Raw genomic sequence first — 15,068 nt, 5'->3', positions numbered from 1 at the left:
CATCTTGGCTCCCCTAATTTTTCTAAATAATTTAAGTGGTATTGGAATTAGTTGGGCCTCACTTTCTTCATATTTAAAATGAGGAGTTAGTCTATATGTCTTCTGAGGTTCTTTACATACTGAAATCCATGATCCTATGACATCAACAATGTTGCCAGTGTTGGAGGCATAAGGTACTAATGCATTTGTCTGCCTAAAACCCTAGACATATATTCTCATAATTTACAAATACTGAAAGATAAGATTTAAGAATTAAGCATACTACTTAAAAACCTAGGAAACTAGAAAATTCATAATTTTGAAATGAGAAAAAAAGATATTGACTACGAATATTAATAAGCCATTAGTAAATTTGATTTAAAAGAAAAAAGGCAAGGTCTACTTCACAATATGGAAAATTAATGGGAGTATTTCACAACATATACAGAGAGTTAATAGGAAAAGATCAGAAAGTGCTATACAAATTATTTGACAACAAAATCAAAATCTAAATGAAATAGATAAGTAGCTATAAAAATACAAAATTTAAAAACCAGGCAATAAATAAATTATGTAACCTCAGAAAAATAAATTGACAAAGTCATAATGGAATTGCCATAGGGTAAAAAAAAACCTTCTAGGTATAGGTGAATTTATAAGTAAATTCAAACATTTAAGGAGTACATCACTTTGTTGCATACATTATTTTCACAAACAAACACAAACAAATTTTATCAAACTCTTTTTGTAAGACAAATGTGGTCCTGATTCCAAGGATAGGGTGAATTTTAGATCAATATCACAATGAATATTGGTCCAAAAATATTAAATTTATTATGATCAAGTTGGTTAAAAAAAATTTTTTTAAACCAAATGTGAATTAAAGGCTCTTTCACTGGAAGGAACATGATTAGCATAATGAATGATAATACACAATTACATAAATGTAGAAAACTTTAAATAGACAATAATACTCAGTTCAAAAGCACTGTAGTAATTTATAAAGCACACATCTGTTCTTTCTTCCTATATATTGAATATATTGCAAGTCATTAGACTGTACATCTATAGAAATCGTACTCTGCAATAATTTTAATATGCTGATTTTTTTTACTGTGTATCATAGATCGACTGAATGAACAGGCTTTATTATACTAAGCACAGCAAAGGTGATAATACTTTAATAGTTCTACTTATGAAAGTGTTTTACTTTCTAATGTTGAACAGTTTGAAAGATTTAGAGATGAGAATGATTTCAGGAGTCTTTTAATTTAATCCCTTAATTTTATTTTTTATTTTTAAAAAATCTTTACCTTTCATCTTAGAATCAATACCGTGAGCAGTAGGGGATAGGTAATTGGGGTTAAATGACTTGCCCAGAGTCACCTAGAATCCCCTCATTTTATAGATGATGCCCAGAAAAGTTAAGTGATTTGGTCTAGCTCCCATAGTACATTTCAGAGGAAGGAGTTGAACCCAGCTCTTTTGGAATTCAGTGAACTCTAATCCATTTCCCAACACTGTCTTTATAGCTAAACAAATATGTATCATGTTCACTTAAATATGTAATAATTACAAACTTTATTTTGTTTGATTATAGTTTGAAGTCATATCATAGTGATGGACTCCATAATAGAATCAGGTAGGTTAAGTGGTTTTAATGCCCATAGAAATATATAGGCAAAACAGTCGTACTTTTCCACTGTTAATTCTGGGTCTGGTGGATAAAACTTGCAGTTTTTTTTTAATGAACTCTTGACCTACTGCAGGGGCCTTAAGTCATTCTTCTGCTGCCTTATTTATGTCAGCAACTCCCATTAATTTGCGGACCTGATAAACTCCCCCTAACTGAATTGTCCCAATTTTGGTATTGAAAAGGAACCCCCAGAACTTTTTACTATATCAGAGTCTAAGTATGAAAGTTCCTTCCCACATCTGGCACCAATAACTTGTTCTCATCTAGCCCATATTTAAGGCATAGAATCTTGCCACCTGAATACCATCTTTGAGTGTGTTCCCCTCCCAACAGCTCTCTTACCTGTATGGCTGCCCTGAGTTTCTTGCCTGTGGAAACAAATGTCTGTTTATTTTTCTATGGTGTGAGTATAGGTTTTATTTGCCCTCTTGCTTTGTGGCATAACAGTAAAGCTCTGGATTGTATCATCAACCTAAGTACCAATTTTCTGGAAATCCCAAACCTAGGTATTCTATTTCCTAATAATCTATTTCCTTCAGTAACATAAGCTAATTCTCTTGGACCAATGGAGGAAGTCAATGAACATTTATTAAATGCTTACTATGTGCCAGGCATTGTATTAAGGCTGAGGACACAAAGAAAGGCAAAAAATAGTCTGTAGGCTTCCATAACTCACCGTTTAAAGCAGGAAGACAAACAAAACAATTCTATTAAAATACACTATATACAGGAAGAACTGGAGATAGTCAACAGAAGGAGGGTAGAAGGCAAAGTACTACCCTTCTAACGTAGGCACATTCTAACTGCTCCCAGGAGCTTTCAGAGATGCTCTGGGGTCTTAGGGATTTCTTCCCAAAGCCACATACGTGAGCTCTCCGCTGCCTCTGGTAACCTAGCAACTACATCGATCAGTCTCAGCTCCACTCTTTCCCGCCATGCTCTCTACTTGAAAAAAAAATCGCTGGATGGGCGGAGCGTAAGGGGGCGCGCCGCACAGTCGTCCAATCAGCTGGGTAACTTGGCCGCAGTGCATGATGGGCCCAAAACGCTGTGGCCCTGGTCTTCAGTACCATGGCGACAGGTGAGCTTGGGCCTCGGGCCGCTATGACTGTTGGCTCGGCTCCGAGGCGTCCAGGAACCCGGGTGGCTTTGTTGGTGCTCGTGGCTTTGGTGCTTCCGAGGTTCTCGGCGGCCCAGAGCTACTCGCTGCCTTTCCAACGGCAGGAGTCGTGCAACCACCTCCAGTACTTTGATATCTCCTCTCTATCCTGTGCCCACTGTGGAGCGAACCAGACGCGGGACCCTCGAGGTGAGAGCGGGGACACCCCTGGACCCCTGATAGCGAGGGGGCGGGACGGGGGGGTGCAGTATTGCCTTCCAGCTCCTCTCGATGCTGGAAAAGGTTTGGAGTTCCAGGGGGGAAAAATCCAGCTTTATTTTGCTGGGTATCCGTCAGGGTTAATTTTCACAGGGTTAAAAAGGAGCGTGGGGGGAGGGGTGCACTGGCTAGTCTTGGTTTTTGCTCCATCCGGGGTATCACTCCACCTACCTTTGCTCAAGCAGAGTGAAGCCCACAACCTCGAACTACAGACTTCTGTACAGTTTAAGGATTGGGAAAGGGATTTAAATTGGGGGCGGGAGTGGGTTGGGGCATATTGCACGTTTTCTAAAATAATCTAAAACATGTTAGATTTCGCTTAAAAAGTGAAAATGGTAATTGGAAGAATAATTCTACAATTGCTCGTGCAGGTTGATATTAGATATCCACATTTTTCATTTGTTTTCAGTATCCTCCAACTCTTTGTGACCCCACTTGGAGTATTTTTGGCAAAGATACTGGAATGGTTTGCTGCTTTCTTCTTCAGGTCATTTGACAGATGTTAAACAATTAGCCTAGGGTCACATAGCTAGTAAGTGTGTAAAGCTAGATTTGAACTCAGGACGACGAAGAGTCTTCCTGACTCCCAGGCACTCTCTCCACTCTGCCCTGATTTCCACATGGGACAGTCAAAATCATCGGTCCCCAAACTGTAGCTGTTTCTACGCAAAATACAGCGACAGCAATATCAAGAATGCCAGGAACAATTTGCTATACTCAACCATTATAGGTATTTTGTATACCAGTGTCTGCTTGCTTCTAAAAGAACACCTTTGTAGTCATGGTACTCTACCTCCTGACTTCCTGCCTTTTTTCTCTTGACTGTGTATTTCATATCTGAAACACCATAATTTATCACCTCAGCTTTATGATTTCCTTAAATTCTTTTTAAGACTCAGCACTAATTCCACCTTCTACAAGGAACATTTCCAGATTTCCTGCCTTCCCCCATCCTTTTACTCTTTTAAGATTATTTCCCATTTGCACTCTATAGATTTTCTGTGTACATAGTTATCAGCCTGTTTTTTCCTCTATTGGAATATGAGATCTTTAAGGGAAGGAAACATTTCTCTGTATTCGAAGTGCTTGGCACATAATAGGTGCTCAATAACTTAATGATAAAAGCAGCCTTATCTTGACACTTTGAAGAGGTATTAGGCCCTCCCAAGATCATAGATTTAGAGCTAAAAGAATCTGCAGAGATTAGAAAACTTGACTGAGAATTTAAGCAACTTAGATCATAGTTGAATCCAAATCCTACAACTGGATCCATTGCTCTTTCCTTCTGTCTCAACTTTTCCTTAGGCTATCTTCTTAACACAGCAGATTGCTAGAGTAGGATCTTGGCATTATTTGCAAATTTTTACTTTGACTATAGGTTGAATGATTATTGCTATAATCAGTAGTCTAGTAGTGAATCAATATAATACTCATTTAAACATTTTTATTTAAAAAATTTATAACTCTTACCATCTACCTTTTGATATACCTTCCAAGGCAGAACAGTCAGGGCTAGGCAAAAGGGGTTAAATGCTTTGCCCAAGGTTACACAGTTAGGAAGTGTCTGAGGCCAGATTTGATCTCCCATCTCCAGGACTTGCTCTCAATCCACTGAGCCACTTACCTTCTCTGAGACTTATATATATATATATATATATATATGTATATATATATATGTATATATATATAATATATTTTTTTAAGATGAGACTGAGACACTCAATTCAGTTTACCCAAGGTGATTAAAAATGATTATGTAAAGATAGAAGACCTGAACTGGAAATCACATAATAATAGTACCATTAATAAGAGCATAATTAGTATTGTAATATATTAATTATATTAATATTATAAAAACAACAATAATAACTAACATATAGTACTATGTTCGAGGAACTGTGTTTAGTGCTTTACAATTATCTCATTTGATCTTCATATAATGACTTTAGAAGATAGGTGCTTATTATTCCTGTTTTATAGATGAGGAAAGAGAGGCAAACAGAAATTAAATGACTTGTCCAGGGTCATACAGCTAGTTGAATGTGTCTTAGGCTAGATTTGAACTATTGACTTTCTGAGCATAATTCCAGGTTGCTTTCCAGAATGCTTGGACCAGTTCACAGCTAGTAGTGGGCTTGTCCTTCCACAGGCCCTTCAAAAATGACCATTTTATGTTTTTATTGTCTTTGCTACTTTGATGAGTGTGTTAGATTTAAAATGGTTGAGGTCTTAAACTGTAGTGATTAAAATAGTGGAAGATATAAATTGTGATAGATATAAGAGAGGGTGAGTAAATTTGACCGCAGAAATATATTTCACTACAGTGTCTTGGTTTTTAAATCAAATATAAGGTGGTCGCCAGGGAAATATTCCCAATTATTCAAATACCCAAGTCAACTGGGTTTATAGAGATTTTAATTAATACAAACGTGGAATTAAAGAAAGAGAGAAAGAGAGAAAAAGGAAATAAGTATGAAGGGCCTTAAGCCAACATGGCCTAGACCTGAGTCTTAAGAGAGAGAGATCAGTCAGTCAGTCTTTTAACACTCACCATAAGGTCTGTCTAAGCAAGGATTCTAGTGACACCAGGCCAGCTCCATCTCAGCTGACTTCACCAGAGAACCTTCCAGACAGATACTGTTCCAAAGGTCCTCTCTCCAGAGCCTCCAGAGGGACAGAGTCCCCTCAGAGGAGCTCCAGCGAGATCTCCTTAGAGATTGTCCTCCAAGAGCTTCCCTTCTCCAGAGCCTCTCTCAAGAGATTCTTCCCAAGCGGTCCTCATCAGAGATCCTCCAAAAGAATTTCTTCTTCAAGAGATTCTGCTTCTTATATAGGAGGTTTTTCTCCTATGTCACCTCCCCTAAGTCCTTACATCTACCAATCACTGTAGACGGTTTCCAAAGGACTGCCCATCTGAATTCTTGCTAAGTCGACAAATCTCCTCAGTAAGTCTGAACCAGAAAAAATGCTGCTGTGTCGACTGATCTCCTCAGTAAGTCTGAACCAGTGAAAACACAGCTGAGTCAACTAATCTCATTAAGAGAAAACTTGCCCAACCCTTTTAGGTACCTAGCATCCCATTGTATCAATTCTAAAAACAGGCATGGCTCAAAGAACTCCTTGCCTTATTATAAGCATGGATCCAAGTACTTTCATTGTTTAGCAAGGAGTTTTCTCCCCTAAAGCAGTCTTAAGTACTGGTGGAGTAGAGGTCCTCCCATAGCAAGGAGTTTTCTCATCAAAATGGGGAATGTTCCCAGTCCAATGGGGAAATTTTTAACATTCACAAGTCTGAGAAATTTCAAGGTTTACAAGTGGGAGTGTCTAATGTCTTACATGCCCAAAGAGTGTGTCTCCTTGCCCCTTTCCCAACATGCTTAACTCTTGCCAATCCCATTTTTGTTTTTTTAGGTGAATTGGCTATCATTCCATGCTCCTCCTCTATCATTCCATGCTCCTCCTCTCTTTAACTGCTAACATTTTTTTCTAAAATTTTCTTTTATTTTTTCAATTACATGTAGAAACAATTTTTGACAATTGTTTTCTGACATTTTGTGGTTCAGATCCTCTCCTCTCTCCTCCCCCACTGAATACCCTGATATTACCAGTGCTTTCATGCAATACATATTTCCATATTCTCCATGCCATGACAGAAGACACACATTACTCATACAATAAAAAAATCTTACAAAGGAAATAAGGTGAATGACTGCATGCTTTGATTTGCAATCAGATTGCATCAGTTCCTTTTTTGGCACTGGATTGCATTTTTTATTGTGGGTCTCTTGGGATTATCACTGCTAATATTCTTTAAAATGTTTTCCATACTCAGTGTTGATACGACTTTGACACTACTTTCTCAACTTAACCCCTTGCACTGTGGCTTCCCTCCCTACCTCTCTGATGAAACTACTGTTTCAGGAGTCACTCGTTATGTCTTAATTACCACAGGACTGAGCAGAGTGGGATATCTGGGACATAGTACCTCCTAGGGAAGCTTAAGATGTCATGAGCTTTTTGGGCTGTTATATGACACTGTTACCTTAGTGAGATTTCAGTACAATAAAACTGCAAAGGGTTTTTCACAAAAAATACTTCTCCCCAATTCCTTTCCCTGCCTTTGTACATACGATTTTTTTTTACCCCAAGTATATAGATATATATTTGCCCCTATTAAATTACATATTATTAGATGAAATTACTCTAGCTTTTTGAGATCATTTTACATCATTACTCTTTTATCCAGGATGTTTTTCTAGTTTTCCTTTTCTTATGTCATAATTTTTTATGCCTTCATCCTTATGAATGATAAAATGTGAAAAGATCCCAGATTTCTCCCGGAGACCTCCCAGTAGGGCCAATCTCTGAATATGTAATATAAATAAAGTACTTTAAAAAGGGCTTTTATAAATTAACATAGCACTTCTCTGAGCTTCTTTTTGAGGTCCCATTAAGGTATAAATAAAAGTTTGCTTTAATATTTTGATTGGTCACAATATTTTGATAACTGCTTAAATTTTCTATTATGGTCTTTTATTTTTGTTTCAAGTATTACAAAATGGTCTTTCTTTTTTTTTTAAAGGTATTTCATGTGTATGTCTTCCTGGATTTAGGATGGTTTCTAATAATGGTGGACCTATTATTTGTGAAAAGTGCCCAGAGAATATGGTATGGATCAATTTTTCATAACTACTGTAAGAAAATATTATAAATGTTTTTTTCAACTTTCAAGAATCTTTTAATTTGTGAAAGTTATTTTCTCATAGAATTAGTACTTTGTCAGAGTTTAGCTTTGGTGGAACAATAAAAATTTTAAAATTTTGTGCATTTATATTTATTTGTGCAAACATGGCTGAAGTAGAAGATTTGTATTAGGTATTAAATTCTTGCTTTAGCAGGAATGTAAGCAAACAGATAAAATAACTAGATTTCTTTTTTTTCAGGGTTCTGAATCCAAATAGTATATTCTTTAATCAGAATGGTTTTAGCTTAATCTCCTATGTATATGTTTTACTTCTACAGCACTGTACTGTAACAATTGATGATTGGAGTGATAGATTTGAGTCACTGAAAGATCCTAAAGTATATTTTTGAAAAATTAATCAACTATTAGGTTATGTAAATGTAGTTTAAATTGATGTTGGTTAAATGTGGTTTTTGTTTTATTGTAATTATTTGAAAATTCATTGAATATAGTAAATCAGTTATGTTGACTAATTTATCCAGGATGATTATGAGATGAGTGTTAACAGTTAAAGGAAGTTTTACTATATATTGCACATGCTATTTTTGAAAGTTTGAGACTGAATGTTTTATTTTCAATAAAAATACACTTTGAATACTATGAAAAATATTTTTCTATAGTTGCCATCTTATTATATGATTAAGATTTTTTACACATCTTGAAATTCTCTATTGTCCAAAAGACTGGTTCAATTAAATAGTATTAGTTTTTTATTTAACCCTTACCTTCCATCTTAGAATCAGTACTGTATATTGGTTCTAAGGTAGAATAGTAGTAAGGGCTAGGCAATGATGGTTAGGTGACTTGCCCAGAGTCACACAGCTAGGAAGTGTCTGAGGCTAGATTTGAACTCAGGATCTCCTGGCTTGACCTGGCTCTCAATCTACTGAGCCACCTAGCTGCCCCCTTAAATAGCATTAGTAATAAGCGCAAATGGGACAAGCTGTTAAGAGAAATTATGAACAGTAAGTAATTGATGATGTTCAGTGGTATCATACCAGTTATTTTTTCCATTGACTGTTGAAAATCTTCATGACATTCAAACAACTTTATTGAATGTGTAGCTGAGTTCCAGGCTTTCCAAAAACCTCCATGCTTTTTAAGAATGATTTCCTTAGCATTCTCTATAGGCTCTAGAACTATTCTCTTTAACTTGGTGATATTTTGAAGAAATTTTCAAATTTCCTTGCCCTAATTTGTGCTTAGCCAATCAGTAAGCATTTATTAAGTACTTACTATAGGTTTAATACTGTGCTAAGTGATGTGGATAAAAAGATAAGGCAAGGGGGCAGCTGGGTAGCTCAGTGGATGGAGAGCCAGGCCTAGAGATGGGAGGTCCTAGGTTAAAATCTGACCTCAGACACTTCCCAGCTATGTGACCCTGGGCAAGTCACTTGACCCCCATTGCCTAGCCCTTACCACTCTTCTGCCTTGGAGCCAATACACAGTATTGACTCCAAGACGGAAGGTAAAAAAAAAAAAGATGAGGCAAAAAACAGTCCCTACTCTTAAGGGGCTCACATTCTAGCAAAATTCTGCATAGAGGATTTATTTAGTTGTATTAGGTGTTCTATTATATATTACAAGTGCTTGTTTATTTTAGATGTTATATTTTAGTCCAAGAGAGGCAGCATTGCCTGGTGGATAGAGGATCACCATCAGTTTTATCACCATCTGGTTTCAAGCCCTATTTTTGACCCCTAACTGTGTATTTATTTAGGACAGATAGGTGTTGTGATGAATAGAGTTCTGGGCCTAGAGACAGAAAGACTTATCTTCCTGAGTTCAAATCTGGCCTCAGATACTTAGAAGTTATATGATTTTGGGCAAGCCACTTAATTCTGTTTGTCTCAGTTTCTCTCATCTGTAAAATAAGCCAGAGAAAGAAATGGCAAACCACCCCAGTATCTTTGCCAAGAAAACCCCAAATGAGGTAATGAAGAGTTGGTCCTGACTGAAACAACTAAACAGCCAGATGTAGTTACTTGAATCTGGACATGTCACTTAATTTCTCAGTTCCTCAGGAGACTCTTAAGTTGCATAACAGTTGCAGATGTATATTGGTTGAGGGATTTTCTTCGGTGGGAGCCCCACTGCACCAGTGAAATCACAGGTCTGGCCCTCCCCCCTCAATAGTTCTAGTTCAACTCTTTATGAATGCTGACTGTTGATGTGCAAAAGCACTATGGAAAATGCTTTTTAAAGAAACTAGTAAGTGGATTTGAGCTAGAATCACTGTTTTAGAATACACAGTGTTCTTTACTTAAAGAATACTGAAGTCAGTGACTGGTAGTACTGTTGCATTTTGATTGCACTTGTTTCCATATGCATGGAATGGGATATTCACATTTGTCTTTTACTTTATTGTGGTATAAATTTGACATAGTCATGAGGATGAGAATGTTATCTGAATTTGAAAAAAATAATCAACATTAAACTTATTTACATAGAACTTAATAGCTTACATGTTTTCTGAAGTTTCAGTTCCTGCTTTGTTCTTTCTCTCTCAATATAGGTATAGATAATAGATGCATATATGTATGCATTTTTATATATTATACAATAAACATATTGATGAAAATATTTTAAGTTAGATTGGTTGGAAAAAGTTTTTTGAAATGTGTTCTGTTACTCAGAAAGGAGTTACTGAAGATGGATGGAATTGTATTTCTTGTCCCACTGGCCTCACTGCAGAAGGAAGATGCAGATGTCCTAGTGATCATATTTTAGGTAAGGAGTAGTTTTTATATTAAGCAAAAATAATGAGTACACATTTACTACTCTTATATCAGTAAGCTGATCAGATTTGATATTCTCATACTAGTCTCTATGCCTATGTACAGATGGTCCCCTTTGTCTAGAATATATTTCCTCCTTACTCTCCCTAGAATTTCTAATCTCCTTCAAAACCCTCCTCTATTAGGTTAATGCGATATGAGCTATTGATGAAGCCATACTGACTTTCAGTGATCACTGCTTCTCTTAAATATTCACAAGCCATACCTTTGACCACATGTTCTAGAATATTGCCATAAATAATCCAGGTACATAAGCCTGGATGAGTCCAGGCAAATCAAATGAAAAGGACCTGTCTAACTAAGGTAATGTAAGATTTAAAATTGTTGTGGTTGTAAACTGTGGCAGTTAAAAGAGTTGGGGTCATAAACTGTAGTGAGTTAAAATGGTGGAAGATACAAATTATGCTAGATATAAGAGTGGGTGAGTAAATTTGACCGCAGAAAATATGTTTCACTAAAGTGTCTTGGTTTTTAAATCAAATATAAGGTGGTCACCAGGGAATATATTCCCAGTTATGAATATACCCAAGTCAACTGGGTTTTATAGAGATTTTAATTAATAATACAATGAGTAATCAAAGAGAGAGAGAGAAAAAAAAGTATAAGTATGAAGGGCCTTAAGCCAACATGGCCTAGACCTGAGTCTTAAGAGAGAGAGAATCAGTCAGTCTTTTATCACTCACCATAAGATTTGTCCAAGTAAGGGATTCAGAGGGACAGAGTCTCCCCAGAGGGAGTTCCAGCCAGAGTCAGCCTCCCTTGAAAGACCTCCTTAGAGAATTCCTCCAAGAGCTCCTCTCAAGCGATCTCCAAAAGAATCTCCTTCCAAAAGCCTCCAAAAGCATCATCTCAAGAGCTTTCTCAAGCGATCCTCATAAGAGATTTTTCCAAAAGGATTTTTTTTTTTCAAGAGATTCTGCTTTTTCTTATATAGGTGTTTTTCTCCTATGTCACCTCCCCTAAGTCCTTACATCTACCAGTCACTGTAGATGTTTTCCAAAGGACAACCCATTCTAAAAACACTGCTGGGTCGACTTAATCCCTTTAGTAAGTTTGAATCAGAAAAAGCACTGCTGGGTGGACTAATCCCCTCAGTAAGTCTGAACCAGAGAAAACACAGCTGAGTCGACTAATCCCCTCAAGAGAAAACCTCTAAGTAAGTTTTCACCTCTTTGCTCCTGGCAAGTTTACAAGTTGCCTGACCTTAATAGGTACCTAGCATTCCATTGTATCAATTCTAAAAACAGGCATGGCTCAAAGAACTCCCTGCCTCATCATAAGCATGGGTCCAAGTACTTTCATTGTTTAGCAAGGAGTTTTCTTCCCTAAAGCAGTCTTAAGTACGGGTGGAGTAGAGGTCCTCCCATTTCTGATCCTGGCAAGTTCTTACAGTCAAAATGGAGAATGTTCCTAGTAGGGAATTGTTCCAATTGTGAATTCCCTGATGGGGAAATTTTTAACATTCACAAGTCTGAGAAATTTCAAGATTTACAGTAACTTGGCAATGGGCTGAAGGATGGTGCTCTATTAATTACTTCTGTGATGTTACTAATACTATAGTTACTATTATTACTAAATCTGGTTCAGCTATATTAGTTGTTTATTACAAGATAGCTGAAATTCCTGTTTGGGTAAGGGCAAAATATAGGTGTCTTTGACAAAGAAAAAAAATCAACCCATTATATGTTTTTTTCTACTGTTTAAAAACAAATCAAACAAAGAGAAACCCTTAATGCTTTCTGGTGGTCTGTCCAATATTTTGCTTTGTGATCTGTGGTTGAAAATGACATTCTATCCGTTCTATACTGTACTTGACTCTTGGGGATTGCTACAAGTTTAAAGGATCAGCAAAACTGTGGCTCTTCAGCAAGGAATCACAATTTTGGCTACTATTTTGGCCCTAGAAATTATTTAAAGATTGCAACTATTTAACTTTCAGAGATTAGCAGATCAGTGACAGTTAGAGGTGAGGAGAATCCCACTGTAGTAGAAGACAATGTTAGATATCCCGTATCATGTTTATGTCCAAACTGTCTACAATTTTGTCTTTTTTTTTTTTAACATGGCGTAGTCATTAGAACACTGGATTTGAAGGCAAAAAAATCTAAGTTCAAATTTTGCCTCAGTTACCTCCTACCTGTGTGACCCTGGGAAAGGCTTTTAATCTCTTTTAACCTCAGCTTTCCTAAACTGTGAAAAGAGGATAACTACACTTACCTAATAGGCTTGTTGTGAAGAATGAAAAAAAAGATATAAACTGAACACTTTCCAAATTTTAAAGCACTAGATAAAAGCTTGCTATTATCATTATTTAAAGTAAGGTCTTAAGCACACATTTTAACACTTATTTTTAGTCTTTGTCCATGTTATCAATTTGATATTCAATTTCCGCATAGGAAAAGACAGCCTTTTGAATAGAACTTTAGAGATGAGAGAGGAATTCTAGAGGCTAGCTGGCTTGACCTTTTCATTTGATAGTAAACATTTATTAAGTACCTACATGTGTCAGGCACAGTGTTAAGTGCTAGGGATACAAAGGACAAAAGCAGTCTCTGCCCTCAAGGAACTACCGGTCTCATGGGGGAGAGACAGCATGCAAATAGGGAGGCACAAATATGTATTTGTTAAAGTGGAGGTGATCTTTAGAGGGATAGCAGGAATGGGTAAGAAAAGGTAGTGGGGTGAGAACAGGGGGAAAGGCTTGTTTTGAATGCCAATTAGGATTGTATATTTTATCCTGGAGTTAGGAGTCACTGAAGTATTGAGTCAGACTTGTGCTTTAGGAATATCTCCTTGACAGCTGAGTGGAGGATGAATTGGTTTGAGGAGAGACTTGAGGCAGGCAGACCCCACCCCCCAAATCCCAGCAAGCTAGTGCAGTAAATCCAGGTGTGAGATGAAGAGGGCATATACTAGGGTGATGATAGTGCCAGAAGAGAGGAGGATGAGTAGGTGAAAGATATTATGAATGTAAAAGAATTTTAAACTTGCCCTGGTAACATTGACCATTGACTGAGTGCTATTTTAGAAGATCAAGATGAACTTAAAACTGGAAATTGGCTAGTTATCTAAACCTGTGGAAAAACTTAATATAGCTATTTTTCAATAGTCATTTGAACTTTAATCATTCTTAATAAGGCATTGACTTATAACTAAACATAGTTGGATATTCTTAATATCACACAGGGTAGACATGTTTACACATCAATCAGCTAATAGAAATGAAGGAAATTTATTCAAATTTAGCCATCTGTTAAGTCATTCCTGATTATTAATATTGTATATTAGAGTTATGTAGGCCTTACGAATCATATTAAAAGTAGAAAAAATCTTTTGTGCTTACTTTTGCTTATTTGAATGTCTGACCCCTAAGTTTCTACAGAATTTCTGAAACACAACATATAAAAAGCCTTAAAGAAATATGTAAAAATACATTTGTGAGAATAGAAATCTTTTAGTCAACTATTGTAAACCTTAAAATTTCTTGGACTTATAAATGTTGGAAATTTCACCATTGGGAAATTTCATACTTGGAAAATTTCTTACTGATAGTGTATTGGAATGTGAACCCCATTGGCATGGGAGGTTCCTTCTCCTCCCTTCTTAAGATTACTTTAGGACAGAAACCTTTTGCTGAACAATGGAAAGGGCTTTGACCTATGCTTAAGCACAGAACAGGAATTTCTTTGAGTCATGATTGATTTTAGAATTGATACAATAAAGATACTTGGAATGACAGAATCAGGTCTTGGAAAATACAATTTCCACCCCACTCAGTCCTAACAGGATTTAGGAAGGGCTGCAGCATAGATCAAAATTTAATTATTTGAGAATATGACCTCCAACAGACATGTGCAAAGCCACAGACCTCTGGGTGGTCCTGGGTTAAGCTAGAGTCACCATTGGCACAGGGAAATTGATGGACAGTGATTGGTAGATGTGAGAACTGAGGGGAGGGAACTTGGATGGTTTCCTTAAAGATAGAGGGGTCTGAGGACTGAGGGGGTGGTTGGAGAATTTTGGCTCTGAGTGGTTGGAGAGGTGCTCTGAGAAGCTTGCTCTGAAGGAAGCTGAAGGTGGGGGCCTCTGAGACTGTTTCTCCATTTTGGTCACGTGAGTAATAGGGACTGATCTCTTTTCTTTGCCCCAGCTATCTAAGGGCTTGGGCCCTTTGGCCCAGCCTAAACAGAAGGGGTATTTAAGCCCTATTCCCTTCTCTCCCCTTTCTCTCTCTCTCTCTCTCTCTCTCTCTCTCTCTCTCTCTCTCTAATTCCTTTCTTCCTCCTGTCTGTAATTAAACTCTATAAAAGGTTGACTGCTGACTTGAGTTTTCATTTAGGAATTACATAACTGAATTCCTTGGTGATCTTAAATTAATATATATATCAGTCTTTTAAAAGTGATTTCCTTGTCACTCTATGTAGTCTATAAACCTATAAAAGCCCATTCCTTTCATTGGAGAGTAATTGCAAG

The 15,068-nt window shown here is 36.9% G+C and overlaps 1 protein-coding gene across 9 annotated transcripts in view; it reads left to right on the top strand.

Moving 5' to 3' along the window:
• TMEM67 (transmembrane protein 67) overlaps window positions 1-15,068 on the top strand; it is a 148,005-nt gene that overhangs the window by 26,869 nt on the left and 106,068 nt on the right. For 4 of the 9 annotated variants that reach the window (XM_007488109.3, XM_056823318.1, XM_007488110.3 and 1 more), the window contains exons 1-3: window positions 2,667-2,984; window positions 7,636-7,721; window positions 10,434-10,527. In XM_007488109.3, coding sequence (XP_007488171.2) covers window positions 2,747-2,984; window positions 7,636-7,721; window positions 10,434-10,527 — 418 coding nt within the window. In that variant the 5' untranslated portion in view covers window positions 2,667-2,746. Of the gene's footprint in view, window positions 1-1,584; window positions 1,622-2,661; window positions 2,985-7,635; window positions 7,722-10,433; window positions 10,528-15,068 lie in introns of those variants that run through there. The other 5 variants (XM_056823319.1, XM_007488108.3, XM_016431819.2 and 2 more) reach the window with 5 other exon arrangements.

Source organism: Monodelphis domestica, chromosome 3 (genome assembly GCF_027887165.1).
Source record: "Monodelphis domestica isolate mMonDom1 chromosome 3, mMonDom1.pri, whole genome shotgun sequence".
Lineage (NCBI taxonomy): Eukaryota > Metazoa > Chordata > Mammalia > Didelphimorphia > Didelphidae > Monodelphis > Monodelphis domestica.
This window is presented reverse-complemented; position numbering and strand designations above follow the sequence as displayed.